The sequence below is a fragment of the Anolis sagrei genome, chromosome X (genome assembly GCF_037176765.1).
Source record: "Anolis sagrei isolate rAnoSag1 chromosome X, rAnoSag1.mat, whole genome shotgun sequence".
Classification (NCBI taxonomy): domain Eukaryota; kingdom Metazoa; phylum Chordata; class Lepidosauria; order Squamata; family Dactyloidae; genus Anolis; species Anolis sagrei.
Genome location: NC_090034.1, coordinates 102,038,237 through 102,055,152, shown reverse-complemented (window position 1 = coordinate 102,055,152; position 16,916 = coordinate 102,038,237). Strand labels below are relative to the sequence as shown.

Sequence of the window (16,916 nt, the reverse complement as noted above, 5' to 3'; positions counted from 1 at the left end):
GGGTGGATAGATAGATAGATAGATAGATAGATAGATAGATAGATAGATGATGGATGGAAGGAAGGAAGGAAGGAAGGAAAGATGGATGGATAGATAAAAGGAAAGAAGGATGGATGGATGGATAAAAGGAAGGAAGGAAGGAAGGAAGGAAAGATAGATAGATAGATAGATAGATAGATAGATAGATAGATAAGACAGATATCCAAGCTAACTCTTAAAGGAAGTCCAGAAGATATTTCCCCCTGACATTCAGTCTAGTCATGTCCGACTCTGGGGGTTGGTGCTCATCTCATTGCTAAGCCGAAGAGCCGGCGTTGTCTGTAGACATCTCCAAGGTCATGTGGCCGGCATGACTGCATGGAGCGGATGGATGGATGGATAGATAGGAGGATGAATAGAAGGAAGGAAGGAAAGATAGGTAAATAGATGAGTAGATAGATAGATGGATGGGTGGGTGGGTGGGTGGGTGGATAGGAGGAATGAAGAATAGATAAAAGGATGGATGGATGGATGGATGGATGGATAGATAGGAAGATGGATTGGTGGGTTGATAGAAAGAAGGAAGGTTGGATAGATAGATAGATAAAAGGAAAGAAGGAAGAAATTTTTGACCTATTTGAGTTTCTTTCGTGCCTAAACACTCTAATATATATATATATATAGAGAGAGAGAGCAGAAATAATAATAATTGCAAAAAGAACAATAATTACTTTTTTATTTCTGACCTATTTAGTTCCTTTCTTGTCTAAACAGTCATATAAATATATATTAAATATAATAATTGCAGAAATAATATTAATAATTACAAAAAGAACAATAATTGCTTTATATTTTTGACCTATTTGAGTTCTTTTCTTGCCTAAACACTCTAATATATAATACAATAAATATAATATATATAATAATAATTGCAGAAGTAATAATAATAATTGCAAAAAGATCAGTAATTGCTTTATATTTTTGACCTATTTGAGTTCTTGCCTGAACACTCTATACATAATAATTGCAGAAATAATAATATTAATAATAATTGCAAAAAGATCAATAATTGCTTTATATTTTGACCTATTTGAGTTCTTGCACTCTCTCTATATATATAATTGCAGAAAAAATAATATTAATAATAATCGCAAAAAGAACAAAACTTGCTTTATATTTTTGACCCATTTGAGTTCCTTTAGAATCATAGAATCATAGAATCAAAGAGTTGGAAGAGACCTCATGGGCCGTCCAGTCCAACCCCATTCTGCCAAGAAGCAGGAAAATTGCATTCAAATCACCCCTGACAGATGGCCATCCAGCCTCTGTTTAAAAGCTTCCAAAGAAGGAGCCTCCACCACACTCCAGGGCAGAGAGTTCCACTGCTGAACGGCTCTCACAGTCAGGAAGTTCTTCCTCGTGTCAGATGGAATCTCCTCTCTTGTAGTTTGAAGCCATTGTTCCGCGTCCTAGTCTCCAGGGAAGCAGAAAACAAGCTTGCTCCCTCCTCCCTATGACTTCTTCTCACATATTTATACATGGCTATCATATCTCCTCTCAGCTTTCTCTTCTTCAGGCTAAACATGCCCAGCTCCTTAAGCCGCTCCTCATAGGGCTTGTTCTCCAGACCCTTTAGTCTCCATGGAAGCAGAAAACAAGCTTGCTCCCTCCTCCCTGTGGCTTCCTCTCACATATTTATCCATGGCCCTCATCATATCTCCTCTCAGCCTTCCCTTCTTCAGGCTAAACATGCCCAGTTCCCTAAGCCGCTCCTCATAGGGCTTGTTCTCCAGACCCTTGATCATTTTAGTCGCCCTCCTCTGGACACATTCCAGCTTGGCAATATCTCTCTTGAATTGTAGTGCCCAGAATTGGACACAATATTCCAGGTGTGGTCTAACCAAAGTGGTATAGAGCATGGGGAGCATGACTTCCCTAAACACTCATATATATATATATATATATATATATATATATATATATATATATCAGAAATAATAATATTAATAATAATTGCTTTTGTTTGAGTTTCCATCTTCCCTAAACACCCTAATATGTAAATAAATACAATATAAGTATAATGATAAAATGTATTAATCTTATATTCAGCCTGAACTTGGCTGCTAAGCAGGGCCATCCCTTGTTAGGAATTGGGTGGGAGACCAAGGGGGTGCTTGAAGGCTCTCTTCCAAAGGGGAGACCCCAGCCCTCTCTCCTCCCCTTCTTTCCTCTCCTTCCATCTCCCTCTCTTTCTTTCATTCCCTCCGTTCCTCCTTAAATCCTTCCTCCAAAGGGAAGCGAAAGGGTTAATTCTGCTCCTCTGCTGGAAGGGGAAGGAAATACATTTCCCAAGCCGCCCCGCGCGGAGAGGTCCCGGATGTCCTTGCGCATTTCCTGCCCTCTTTCTCTTCTGCAAAGCCCCTCCCCTTCCTTATCCTGGGGGCGGGACTAAGCGGGTGATTGACAAGCAAGGGGGAAACATTATTTCCGTTGCTACTTTGCAACTGTAATTTTGCTACTGTTGCGAATTGTAACATAAATATCTGATATGCAGGATGTATTTTCATTCATTGGACCAAATTTGGCACAAATGCCCAATACACCCAAATTTGAATATTGGTGGGGTTGGGGAGGGGTTATTGATTTTGTCATTTGGGAGTTGTAGTTGCTGGGATTTATAGTTCACCTACAATCAAAGAGCATTCTGAACTCCACTAACGATGGAATTGAACCAAACTTGGCACAAAGAACTCCCATGACCAACAGAAAATATTAAAAGGTTCTGTTGAACATTGACCTTGAACTTGGGAGTTGTAGTTTACCTACCTCCAGAGAGCACTGTGGACTCAAACAATGATGGATCTGGACCAAACTTGGCACGGATACTCAATATGTCCAAATGTGAAGACTGGTAGAGTTTGGGGAAAATAGACCTTGACATTTGGGAGTTGTAGTTGCTGGGATTTATAGTTCACCTACAATCAAAGAGCATTCTGAACCCCACCAATAATGGGATTGAACCAAACTTGGCACACAGAACTCCCATGACCATCAGAAAATACTGGAAGGGCCCATGACCATCAGAAAATATTAAGAGGTTCTGTTGAACATTGACCTTGCATTTGAGATTTATAGTTCACCTACAATCAAAGAGCATTCTGAACCCCACCAACGATGGAATTGAACCAAACTTGCCTCACTGAAGTCCCATGACCATCAGAAAATACTAAAAGGTTCTGTTGAACATTGACCTTGAATTTGGGAATTCTAGTTTACCTACCTCCAGAGAGCACTGTGGACTCAAACAATGATGGATCTGGACCAAACTTGGCATCGATATTCAATCTGCTCGAATGTGAACTCTGGTGGAATTTGGAGAGAATAGACTTGACATTTGGGAGTTGTAATTGCTGGGATTTATAGTTCACCGACAATAAAAGAGCATTCTGAAACCCACCAATGATGGAATTGAACCAAACTTGGCTCACAGAACTCCCATGACCATCAGAAAATACTGGCAGGTCCCATGATCATCAGAAAATATTAAGAGGTTCTGTTGAACATTGACCTTGAATTTGGGAATTGTAGTTCACCTACATTCAGAGAGCACTGTATTCTCAAACAATGATGGATCTGGACCAAACTTGGCGTAAATATTCAGTATGCTCAAATGTGAACTCTGGTGGAATTTGGGGAGAATAGACTTGACATTTGGGAGTTGTAATTGCTGGGATTTATAGTTCACCTACAATCAAAGAGCATTCTGAACCCCACCAATGATGGGATTGAACCAAACTTCCCACAGAGAACCCCAGTGACCCACAAAAAATACTTTGTTTTCTGATGGTCTTTGACGACCCCTCTGACCCCCCCTTGCAACCCCCCAGGGGTCCCGGCCCCCCAGGTTGAGAAACACTGTACTATACAGTTGAGTATCGATTTATATGTTTAGGATCAATGTCAATATTGTATTGTCAAAGGCTTTCATGGAATCATTGGGTTGTTGTACATTTTTCGGGCTGTATGGCCATGTTCTAGAAGCATTCTCTCCTGACATTTCACCCACATCTATGGTAGGCATGCTCAGAGGTTGTGAGATCTGCTGGAAACTAGGAAAATGGGATTTATATGTCTGGATTGTCCAGAGTGGGAGAAATAACTCTTGTCTGTTGGTGGTCAGTGTGGATGTTTCAATTGGCCACCTTGATTAGCATTTAATGGCCTAGCTGTTTCAAGGGGTGGCTTCTTACTGCCTGGGGGAATCCTTTGTTTAGAGGTGATTAGTACAATCAGGGCCAGCTAGTCACCACTCCTAACACAAATAAATGTATTGTGTACCTTCATAAATGTGCATGCTTGCTTGCAAAAAAGAAGCTCTGTGATTCTGCATCTTGTCTCTCCACCACTGTGACATCAGGATTTGACAAACTCAATGGGAGATCTACAAGGGTTGAATGAAAAGTAATGCCTCCACCTTCGTTACTTGGGTTTGGATGGGAATATTTTAATAAATCAAATGCACAAATAATCCTTAGAATGTGCTCTTTAACTACCACTCTTCACTTTCCCACATAATCACCAGACAATTGGATACATTTCTGCCAACAATGAACAAGTTTTCTGAAGCCGTCACGGAAGAAGTCGACACTCTTGCTTCCACAACTTGCGTCTCACAGTTCTCTCATGCTGGGTACCCATCGTGCACAGATCTTCCGATAGCCAAGCAAAGCAATAATGAGAACCACACATTCTTGTGAAATGCCGATTATGCTTGAAATTTCTCTCTGAGTGATACGACGATCGTCCTGAATCAATCTGTCAACCTTTGGCTTGTGAAACTCGGTGGTTGCTGTCACAGGACGTCCAACTCTTTGTTTGTCACGCAAGTCAGATGTTCCCACCTCAACGTCTTTAAACTTACTCGCTCAACAACGCACAGTCCTCACATCAAAACAATCACCATAAACAGCTTGCATTCTCTGATGTATCTCCTTTGGGGTGACACCTTCTGCTCTCAAAAATTCAATGTCTGCACGTTGCTTAAGTTGCATTCACTGACCGTCTGAGCAGGGTTCCATACTTTGCACTTTAATAACACAACCGGTCAATGCTAAGGCTTCCTGCCAAAATGGAACTGTAGAGGAGAGTCTACTGAACAAGGCAGTACCTGCCGCATACCAGTACTGCCATCTGTTGAGGAGTTACAAAGGTGGAGGCATTACTTTGCACTTTAACAACACAACCGTTCAATTCTAAGGCTTCCCACCATAATGGAACTGTAGAGGAGAGTCTACTGAACAAGCCAGTACCTGCCGCATACCAGTACTGTCATCTGTTGAGGAGTTACGAAGGTGGAGGCATTACTTTTCATTCAACCCCTGTATGAGAGACTTCTCTTTCAAGATATGTGAAAGGTTCAGGGTGGGAAAAAGAACTCTTTTCTACTTGCACTTTAACAACACAACCATTCAATGTTAAGGCTTCCCGCCAAAATGGAACTGTAGAGGGGAGTCTACTGAACAAGCCAGTACCTGCCGCATACCAGTACTGCCATCTGTTGAGGAGTTACGAAGGTGGAGGCATTACTTCTCATTCAACCATTGCATGAGAGACTTCTCTGTCAAGATATGTGAAAGGTTCAGGGTGGGGAAAAAGAACTCTTTTCTACTTGCACTTTAACAACACAACCGTTCAATGCTAAGGCTTCCTGCCAAAATGGAACTGTAGAGGAGAGTCTACCAAAGAAGCCAGTACCTGCCGCATACCAGTAATGCCATCTGTTGAGAAGTTACGAAGGTGGAGGCATTACTTTTCACTTTAACAACACAACCGTTCAATGCTAAAGCTTCCCACCAATATGGAACTGTAGAGGAGAGTCTACTGAACAAGCCAGTACCTGCCGCATACCGGTACTACCATCTGTTGAGTTACAAAGGTGGAGGCATTACTTTTCATTCAACCCTTGTATGAGAGACTTCTCTTTCAAGATATGTGAAAGGTTCCGGGTGAGAAAAAAGAACTCTTTTCTACTTGCACTTTAACAACACAACCGTTCAATGCTAAGGCTTCCTGCCAAAATGGAATTGTAAAGGAGAGTCTACTGAACAAGCCAGTACCTGCTGCATACCGGTACTACAATCTGTTGAGGGGTTACGAAGGTGGAGGTGTTACTTTTCACTTTAACAACACAACTGTTCAATGCTAAGGCTTCCCGCCAAAATGGAACTGTAGAGGAGAATCTACTGAACAAGTCAGTATCTGCTGCATACCAGTACTGCCATCTGTTGAGGAGTTACGAAGGTGGAGGCATTACTTTTCACTTTAACAACACAACTGTTCAATGCTAAGGCTTCCTGCCAAAATGGAACTGTAGAGGAGATTCTACTGAACAAGCCAGTACCTGCTGCATACCAGTACTGCCATCTGTTGAGGAGTTACAAAGGTGGAGGCATTACTTCTCATTCAACCCTCGTATTGGATACCTTCATAAATGTGGTAAGTGCATGCTTGCTTGTAAAAAGAAGCCCTGTGATTCTGCACCTCGTCTCTCCGCCACCGTGATGTCAAGATTAGACAAACACAAAGGGAGATCTAGTATGAAAAAATAGTTTATTGAGTTAATTTATGTTTTCAGCCAACTATGTTTATTTTTCCTCTTTGCCTTTGAAGCCTATGCTTTAAAATATTTTATTTACTCGAATCTAACGCTCACCTTGTTTTGGGTGAAATCGCTGGGATTTGTAGTTCACCTACAATCAAAGAGCATTCTGAACTCCACCAACAATTGAATTGAACCAAACATGGCAGATAGAACTCCCATGAACAACAGAAAATATTGGAAGGGTTTGGTGGGCATTGACCTTGAGTTTGGGAGTTGCAGTTCACCTACATCCAGAGAGCACTGTGGACTCAAACAATGATTGATCTGGACCAAACTTGGTAAAGAAACTCAATATGCCCAAATGTGAACACTGGTGGAGTTTGGGGAAAATAGACCTTGACATTTGGGAGTTGTAGTTGCTGAGATTTGTAGTTCACCTACAATCAAAGAGCATTCTGAACTCCACCAACAATGGAATTGAACCAAACATGACAGATAGAACTCCCATGACCAACAGAAAATACTGGAAGGGTTTGGTGGACATTGACCTTGAGTTTGGGAGTTGTAGTTCCCCTACATCCAGAGAGCACTGTGGACTCAAATAATGATAGAACTGGACCAAACTTGGTAAAGAAACTCAATATGTCCAAATGTGAACACTGGTGGAGTTTGGGGAAAATAGACCTTGACATTTGGGAGTTGTAGTTGCTGGGATTTGTAGTTCACCTCCAAATAAAGAGCATTCTGAACTCCACCAAAGATGGAATTGAAACAAACTTGGCATACAGAACTCCCATGACCAACAGAAAATACTGGAAGGGTTTGACCTTGAAACATTGACCTTGAGTTTGGGAGTTGCAGTTCACCTACATCCAGAGAGCACTGTGGACTCAAACAATGATGGATCTGGACCAAAATTGGTAAAGAAACTCAATATGCCCAAATGTGAACACTGGTGGAGTTTGGGGAAAATAGACCTTGACATTTGGGAGTTGTAGTTGCTGGGAATTGTAGTTCACCTACATCCATAGAGCACTGTGGACTCAAACAATGATGGATCTGGACCAAACTTGGCATGAATAATCAATATGCCCAAATGTGAACACTGGTGGAGTTTGGGGAAAATAGACCTTGGCATTTGGGAGTTGTAGTTGCTGGGATTTGTAGTTCACTTAAAATAAAAGAGCATTCTGAACTCCACCAAAGATGGAATTGAACCAAACTTGGCATACAGAAACCCCATGACCAACAAAAAATACTGTGTTTTCCATCATCTTTGGTGACTCCTCTGACACCCCTCACAACCCACAGGTTGAGAAACACTGCCATAGATTAATGCTATGCAATACTGGGATGTGTAATTTGGTGACACATCAACATCCTTTGGCAGAGAAGGCTTGACGTCTCGTAAAACAACGAAAAGGAACAAAAAGTAAAATACTTATTTTGGTTCCAAGGTTTTGAAAATTGGGGTGCGCATTAGATTCGATGGTGCATTAAATGCGGGTAATCTATATCTGCATGTAAATTTGCAAGAACCTGGTAGGGGTGTGGCAGTCGAATTTGGGAATGCGATCGAAGCCTTTTGGTTTGGTGGCCACAAAAAACCACAAGCAAGAAGCCGGGAGCTGCGTTTGCTGAGCAATGAGGTGTGCGGAGCTGCAACAAACCTTGGAGCAACAACCACAGCCTGGGAAAGTCACTTTTGGGGATCATTATTAGGAGCCAAATGTGACTTTCCCAAACTTGGGCACTAAGCAAGGGCAAGGAGAGCGGGTCCACGTGCCGTAAACGGTTCAAACTTGCATTATCCATATGAGGAAGGGGATATCTTTGGGGAAGGGGGGGGGGGTATGAGAAGTCATTGAGATGCCAATCACAAAGATGGCATGCTCAGCCCCTTCTGAATTAGTTCTTCCAGCGTCCTCTCCGTTTGCGAGTGGGGGTGCCTTTCCTCCGCTTCTGGGGCCTGCTCGGGGGTGGCCCCGTTTCGGGCACATCTTGCGGAAGAAGTCTCGCCTCGCTCTCGCTTTGCTCTGAGGATGCTTCTAGTTTGGTAGCAAAGGTCTCTCTGGGTGGAGGGGTCTCCCCACGAGACATACACATTCCCTCCTGTGCGTGCGATAGGTGATGTTGCGTCTGTGCCGGAAGCAGGGGCAGCAAGGTGGCCACCACTTCGGTGAGCCGCTCCAAACCTTGCCGCAAGGTGTAGCTCAGCTCGCGGATGGCGTCGGCCGTCTCCCTCTGCGCCTGGAGGAAATCTAGAGGGGTCTCGCAGATGGGCGCATCAAGGCGGGTGCGCCGACGTCTCAAGGGTGGTGAGGACGATGGGCACGAGGTGGTACTCAGTTGCTCGCCGGGGGAGTGTGCGAGATGCGGTCGGATGCAACCCAAACTGGCCGGAGAAGGTGCCAAGTGGACCACGGACCGTGCCAAAGGGGGTTCTGGTGAATCACGCTCCTTGGGCCGCAGGAAGCCTCCGTTCAAAGCGCAGCAGGATGTGTGATGCGCAGGTGTCTCCGGACTGCAGGATAGGTGGCTTCCGGTTGGCATATCTGTAAGGGCGAGGAAGGGAGAAGAGTGACCACACGGATACTTGGAAATCCACCTCCCTGCATTTTGTTAGGTTCTTAGAAAACACGCCAAGCCTTGAGGCCCATCCAGACAATGCCTTTATCCCAGGAGCTTCCGCAGCAAAGAGGAGGGTGGCCAGACACCGTTCCCTGTAAACACAGAAGCAATCGCTACAATCGTGAGATTTCCCAGTGTGGGAATATAACGGATTTGAGTCAAATATGCAGATCTTCGCAGGTCTGTATGTCCCCACAATCGGAAAATTCAGGATTTTTAAAATCTGGGTTTGTTCCCTGGTTTCAGACATTTGTTCCTGATCAGCCAGTTCCTAAAAAGAAGGTGACACTTGAGTAGAAGGCAAAAACTTTGTGTGCTAGAAACCTCATGAAACATATGGACGGCACACAGGGGCGGCTCGTCCATTATGCGAAGTAAGCGGTCGCAGAACACTTTTTTTGCCAGGGGCGCAGAGGCACCTCTGTAAATGCCCCTCGACCGCCACTTGAGGGGCACCCCCTCAGCTCACAACAGCCCTAGCAGTCCGGGGGGAGCCTCAGCTTTCTTGCCTCGCTGCCGGGCGTTCCTCTTCCCAAAGGTGCCGGGCCCTTGAGCCTCGCCTAGCCCCTCTCGTTCCTGCTCCCCCTGGCCACCGGGTGTGCGAGCAGAGCCGGCGCTCAATCATTCTCCATGTCCGATCCCTTCTCCATGACCGGTTCCCTTTCCCAATCCCCAAGCGCTCCACCTGCCTCCTCTCCTCTCCCCAATCCGCGGGTGGGCCAAGGGGCGGAGCCGCCACACCTGGCCCACTTCGGGTGCGGAGGTGTGTCTGAAGACCCCAGCGTGCACACCAAAAGTCGCCTCTTCTCCTGACTTTCTCTTCAGCCATTGGGACCAAGAGAGAGAGAGAGAGAGAGAGCCCCTCTGGCTGGAGGTATCTCCCACCTCCACTCCCTCCTTTGTTTTTGCGCCTACCTTCAGGAAAGGTGGGCATCTCCACCTCTCTGTCTCTCTCTCTCTCTTGGTCCCAATGGCTGAGGAGAAAATCAGAAGAAGAGTTGACTTTTGGTGCACACGCCGGGGTCTTCAGGCACGCCTCTGGACCCAAAGAGGGCCAGGCAAGGGAGCAAGTGCGGCAAGTGTAGTTACCGGGATGTATAGTTCACCTACAATCAAAGAGCATTCTGAACTCCACCAATGATGGAATTGAACCAAATATGGCACACAGAACTCCCACGACAAACAGAAAATATATATCAATGATTGGTTGGGGGGGGGGGGGCACCAAAATACTGTTTGCTTACCGTTGAAAATTACCTAGGGCCGCCTCTGACGGCACATTTACTCTGGCCAGGACAAAGTTGTGGCCCCCGAGTCAATGTTGTACATCTTTTCATAAGAAGAACAATCAGGAACAGCACTCTTGTTTATGAACCCAGGAACAGCACTCTGTTGTTTGATGTCACAACCAAATCTGTCTGGACAGATGGCGAGGCGGCCAGGCTCTAAAAAGTGTCTATAATGTTTTTTTTAGGTTGACTTTTGACAAGCACTTCTAGATGTATACCCGAGTATATAGCAGGCATGGGCAAAGTTTGGACATAAACTCCCACAATTCCTAACAGCTGGTAAGGGAAGGAAGGAAGGAAGGAAGGAAGAGAGGGAAGAAAGGAAGGAAAGAAGGAAGAAAAGAAAGAGGCAGGGAACGAAGGAAGGAAGGAAGGAAAGAGGGAAGGAAGGAAGAAAAGAAGGAAGAAAAGAAAGAGGGAGGAAAGGAAAGAAGGAAGGAAGGAAAGAAAGGGAAGGAAGGAAGGAAAGGGAAGGAATGAAAGAAAGAGGGAGGGAAGGGAGGAAAGTGGGAAGGAAAGAAAGAAAGAGGGGGGAAGGAAAGAAGAAGTGAAGGAAGGAAGGAAAGAAAGAGGGAGGGAGGGAAGGAAGGAAGGAAGGAAAGAGGAGGGAAGGAAGGAAGGAAAGAGGAAGTGAAGGAAGGAAGGAAAGAGGGAGGGAAGAAAGGAAGGAAGGAAGGAAGGAAAGAGGGAGTGAAGGGAAGAAAGAATGAGGGAAGGAAGGAAAGAAAAAGGGAAGGAAGGAAGGAAAGAAGGAGGGAAGGAAGGAAGGAAGGAAGGAAAGAAAGAAAGAAAGAAAGAAAGAAAGAAAGAGGGAAGGAAGGAAGGAAAGAGGAAGGAAGGAAAGAAAGAAAGAGGGAAGAAGGAAAGAGGGAAGGAAAGAAAGAAAGAGGAAGGAAGGAAAGAAAGAGGGAAGGAAGGAAGGAAAGAGAGAAGGAAGGAAAGAGGGAGGGAAGGAAAGAAAGGAAGGAAGGAAAGAGGGAGGGAAGGAAAGAGGGAAGGAAGAAAGAGGGAAGGAAGGAAGGAAGGAAGGAGGAAGGCAGGAAAGAGGGAAGGAAGGAAAGAAAGAGGAAGGAAGGAAGGAAGGAAGGAAGGAAAGAGGAAGGGAAGGGAAGGGAAGGAAAGAGGGAAGGAAGAAGACCAGTGATGTATTTAAGAGTTCGTTGTGCAGGTACGCAGCACGTTCAGACGTCCAAACGTGGGAGTTTATGAATCCTTCTCATAAAGGAATGCTTTCAAAGAAGGACACGCTGTTCTCGCCGCATCTATAAAAAGGTCTACACGCAAAGGCAGTACTTTGGCCGGTGGCTCAGATGCCGCACTGTCCGGCCCCACACAAACTATATTTCTTCATTGGCCATGCCTCTGCTCATTCACACTCCTGGTCTCCCTTTCAGCTGCAAAGAGGATGCCAGAACGGAAGAAAAACATATGCTGGGATTCATATCTGGCACTTAAACCTTCCAAACCCATGAGTAGGAATTGTGCAGTCCCCGAAATGTTGAACTACAATCCTCCTAATCCTCACCTTGATATACGCCAGCTAGGCTGCTGGAAGCTACAGTCCAGCATCATCTGGGGCCCACAATGCATTGCATGGTTGTGATGGTATTCCATTGTGAAAGCCACTCTGCACATGCTCCAAGACTGGGAAATCTAACCTCCAATCGAGTCTTCTTTTCTCTCTTCATTTTAGAATAGTGTTTGGGAATCATGCAGCCTTCCAAATGTTGTTGAACTCCAAGTCCCAGCAGTCCTAGCTTAACCACTTATAAATCCATATTCCAGACATGGGCAAACTTGAGCCCTCCAGGTGTTTTGGACTTCAACTCCCACAATTCCTAACAGCCTACCGGCTGTTAGGAATTGTGGGAGTTGAAGTCCAAAACACCTGGAGGGCCCAAGTTTGCTCATGCCTGCCCTAGATTCAAATGTCTCTGCTGCTGACATATGACAACACTCTTCTGTCTTCAGCAAGCTGGCACCAAAAGTGCCACATTCACAGTTGCTACTATTCGCCCATATTGGAGAAACCTACCAACATGTGAACCCATTCCCCATATCACTCACCTGTGCCTGGCTCTGCTTCCACGTGGTAACTGTGGGCACCAAACTCTGGCCCTGCGTTCTGGCAAGGCTCTGCCCGACCGTTGGCCATCCCCAGCATCACGCCAGGCCCAAGGATGGCAAAGATGGTCTCCTCCTCTGCCGAGAAGTTCTCATCGCAGGCGGTGGTGCCGGCCCCTTGGGTGGAGTGGGGCACCCGTGCCAACTTCTCCTTGGTGCGCCGCTTGAAGTCATTCCACCGCTTCTGGACCTCCTGCCCGGTCCGCTTCCAGCTGGTGATGCTGTTGATCTTGGCGGCGATGCCCTCCCAGACCCGCCGGCGCTCGGCCACCGTCACCCGCCGGCTCTGGGTGCCGTAGAGCTTGCCGTAGTTGGCACGCACCTCTTGGATCAGGATCTGGTTCTCCTCGTAGGAGAAGCGTGGCTTACGCAGGCGGATGATCTCCTCGCTGTCCCCGGGCATTCCTGGTTCGCTGTCTTTCAATGATGCCAAGCTCTGGGCAACAGCAAGAGTTCTTTATGCCCGGCACCATTTGGTTCTGTGCTGTGCCAATCTTTGGACTCACTTATACAGTGCTCAGAGACAAGGCAATGAGATTTTGATCCTTATGGTGTCAACCTCTGGACCTTTACGCCAGGCACCATGGAGTTGCCATCTCCATCACACAGCGCTCAAAGGCAACGTTATGAGATGTTGGTCCATATGGTGCCACACTCTGAACTCCCTTATGCCTGGCACCATGAAGTTGGCATCTCCATCACACAGGGCTCAGACACAAGGTGAGGAGATTTTAGTCCTTATGGTGCCAACCTTACGCCAGACGCCATGAAGTTGCCATCTCCATTGCACAAAACTCAGAAGCAAGGTGATGAGGTTTTGGTCCTTCTGGTGCCAACTTCTGGACTCTTATGCCAGGCACCATGAAGTTGCCATCTCTGTTGCACAAAATTCAGAGGCAAGGCAATGAGATTTTGGACTTTATGGTGCCACTCTCCGAACTCCCTTATGTTTGGCACCATGAAGTTGGCATCTCCATTGTACAGGACTCGGAAGCAAGGTGATGAGGTTTTGGTCCTTCTGGTGCCAACTTCTGGATTCTTACACCAGGCACCATGAAGTTGCCATCTCTGTTGCACAAAATTCAGAAGCAAGGCAATGAGATGTTGGTTCGTATGGCACCAAGCTCTGAACTCCCTTATGCCTGGCACCATGAAGTTGGCATCTCCATCACATAGGGCTCAGATGCTAGGTGATGATATTTTCGTCCTTATGGTGCCAACCTTATGCCAGACACCATGAAGTTGCCATCTCCACCGCACAAAACTCAGAGGCAAGGTAATGAGATTTTGGTCCTTCTGGTGCCAACCTCTGGACTCTTATGACAGGCACCATGAAGTTGCCATCTCCGTCACGCAGAGGTCAGATGTAAGACAATGAGATGTTGGTCCTTATGGTGCCACAGTCTGGACTTCCTTATGCCTGGCACCATGAAGTTGCCATCTCCATCACACAGAGCTCAGAGGCAAGGTGATGAAATTGTGGTACTTCTGGTGCCAACCTCTGGACTCTTACGCCAGGCACCATGAAGTTGCCATCTCCATCGCACAGAGCTCAAAGGCAACGTAATGAGATGTTGGTTCTTATGGTGCCATGCTCCGAACTCCCATATGCCTGGCACTATGAAGTCACCATCTCCATTGCACAAACCCCAGGTAATTAGATTTAGGTATTTCTGGTGCCACACTCTGTCCTCCCTTATGCCTGGCACCATGAAGTTGGCATCTCCATGACATAGAGCTCAGTGACAAAGCGATGAGATTTTGGTCCATATGGTGCCAACCTCTGGACTCTTATGCCAGGCACCATGAAGTTGCCATCTCTGTTGCACAAAATTCATAGGCAAGGTAATGAGACATTGGTCTTTATGTTGCTCTCTTATGCCTGGCACCATAAAGTTGGCATCTCCATCATACAAGGCTCAGAGGCAAGGCAATGAGATTTCGGTTGTTATGATGCCAACCTCTGGACTCTTGCACCAAGCACAATGAAGTTTCCATCTTTGTCCCTCAAAACTCAGAGGCAAGGTAATGAGATGTTGATCCTTATGGTGCCACGCTCTGGACTCCCTTATGCTCGGCACCATGAAGTTGGCATCTCCACCACACAGAGCTCAGAAGCAAGGTGATGAGATTTTAGTCCTTACGGTGCCAACCTTACAACAACCACCATGAAGTTGCCATCTCCGTTGCACAGAACTCAGAGGCAATGAGATAAGATGTTGAGTTTTAGTCCCTTCTGGTGCCAACCTCAAACTCCTTTACACCTGGCACTGTCAAATTGGTACCTCCAACATGCAAGAGGAAGACGCAAAGAGTTGGTTTTGGGTCCTGAAAAAGGAGCAAGGATGCTTTCTTCTCAGCATGGCTTGCTTTGACGATGCCAATCTCTGGACTCCATCATGCCTGGCACCAAGAAGCTGGAGACCTCACAATACAGGGACCAGAAGCAAGGCACTGGGTTTGGGTCCCTTCCTGTGCCAACCTCTGGACTTCCTTATTACATCTGTCTCTGCAAAACTGGCATCTGCATCATCCAGTGGCAAGGCAATAGGATTTGGGTCTTGATGGTGCCAATCTCTGGACTCCCTTATGCTTGGCACCATGGAGCTAGTACCTCGATCATAGAGGAAAGAAACTGGTTTTCGGTCCACGCTGGTACCTGGCACTGTGAAACTGGCATCTCCATCATCCAGAGCTCAGAGGCAAGGCAATGGGATTTGGGTCCTGATGGTGCCAATCTCTGGACTCCCTTATGCTTGGCACCATGGAGCCGGTACCTCGATCATAGAGGAAAGAAACTGGTTTTCGGTCCACGCTGGTACCTGGCACTGTGAAACTGGCATCTCCATCATCCAGAGCTCAGAGGCAAGGCAATGGGATTTGGGTCCTGATGGTGCCAATCTCTGGACTCCCTTATGCTTGGCACCATGGAGCCGGTACCTCGATCATACAGAAAAGACACTGGTTTTCAGTTCACGCTGATGCCTGGCACTGTGAAACTGGCATCTCCATCATCCAGAGCTCAGAGGCAAGGCAATGGGATTTGGGTCCTGATGGTGCCAATCTCTGGACTCCCTTATGCTTGGCACCATGGAGCCGGTACCTCGATCATACAGAAAAGACACTGGTTTTCAGTTCACGCTGATGCCTGGCACTGTGAAACTGGCATCTCCATCATCCAGAGCTCAGAGGCAAGGCAATGGGATTTGGGTCCTGATGGTGCCAATCTCTGGACTCCCTTATGCTTGGCACCATGGAGCCGGTACCTCGATCATACAGGGAAGACACTGGTTTTCGGTCCACGTTGGTACCTGGCACTGTGAAACTGGCATCTCCATCATACGGAGCATTGAGATGTTTGGTCCAGTCCCAACTTCTGGACTCCTTGTGAAGGTGGCATCTCATTCTCCATCATCTAGAACTCAGAGGCAAAGCAATGGGGTTTGGGTCCTGATGGTACCAACCTCTGGATTTCCTTATATTTGGCACCACGAAGCTGGTACCTTCACCGCACAAGGCTCAGAAGCAAGGCACGAGGATTCGGTCTCCGCTGATCGACTCCTTTACAGTTGGCACCGTGGAACAGGCTTCTCCAGAGCCAGGTTTTTGGTTTCTGCCGGTGCCAACCTCTGGACTCCTTTAGGAAGCTGGCATCTCCATCAGAAAGGAGCGAAAGGCACGGCGATGAGTCCCAAAAGAGGAGGAAGAGTTGCTTTCTCCTTGGCACTGCTTGCTGCTGCTTCTGCGGGTTGCACCGGGCAAAGCAGGCACCTTGCCAGCATGGCTTTGCTTTTGCAGAAGGTGCGTCCAAGGCTCCTCCAGTCCTCTCCTGCGCCCGCTCAGCCGCCTTGGCGCATCGCAAAGCCTCTCCAAATGCTTTGGAAGCTGCTCCTGGCTTCCTCCTCCTCTTCCTCCTCCTCCTCCTCTTCGTCTTTGGGCATGCTCACTGCTTAGCCGCACTGCCCTAGCAACCGCGTGAGGTCTCCATCTCCTCCCCGCTTTGCATACAGCTCCAAAGCCTTATGGGAATATCTCTATTTCTCTCCATCTCAGATTGCAGCAGACTTTCTGGCCTCCCGGGTGTTTTGGACTACAGCTCCCAGAATCCCTGATCCTTGGGCCAGGCAGTTGTGGCTTCTGGGAGCTGGAGTCTAAAAATACCTAGAGTTTGGGAAGTTCTGATATTCTACACCAGGCCTGGGCCAACGTCGGCCCTCCAGGTGTTTTGGACTACAACTCCCACATTTCCTAACAGGAATTGTGGGAGTTGAAATCCAAAACATCTCCAAATC

At 46.7% G+C, this 16,916-nt stretch overlaps 1 protein-coding gene across 1 annotated transcript; it reads right to left on the bottom strand.

The window, feature by feature from the left end:
- Positions 1–6,569: 6,569 nt before the first annotated feature.
- On the bottom strand, positions 6,570–16,575 carry LOC137094962 (myb-related transcription factor, partner of profilin-like). The gene is made up of 2 exons (XM_067461020.1): positions 12,568–16,575; positions 6,570–9,135 (listed from the first exon to the last, which is right to left on the bottom strand). The coding sequence occupies exons 1-2, from the start codon at positions 13,025–13,027 to the stop codon at positions 8,489–8,491; spliced, it is 1,107 nt and encodes a 368-aa protein (XP_067317121.1). The 5' UTR covers positions 13,028–16,575; the 3' UTR covers positions 6,570–8,488.
- Between the last annotated feature and the right edge of the window lie 341 nt (positions 16,576–16,916).

Excerpts from the sequence above, each read along its gene's own strand:
- LOC137094962 (XM_067461020.1), bottom strand. The coding sequence starts at position 13,027 with ATGCCCGGGGACAGCGAGGAGATCATCCGCCTGCGTAAGCCACGCTTC. Across the intron at positions 9,136-12,567 it reads GGAAGCAGAGCCAGGCACAG|ATATGCCAACCGGAAGCCAC; the intron begins GTGAGTGATATG and ends TCGCCCTTACAG.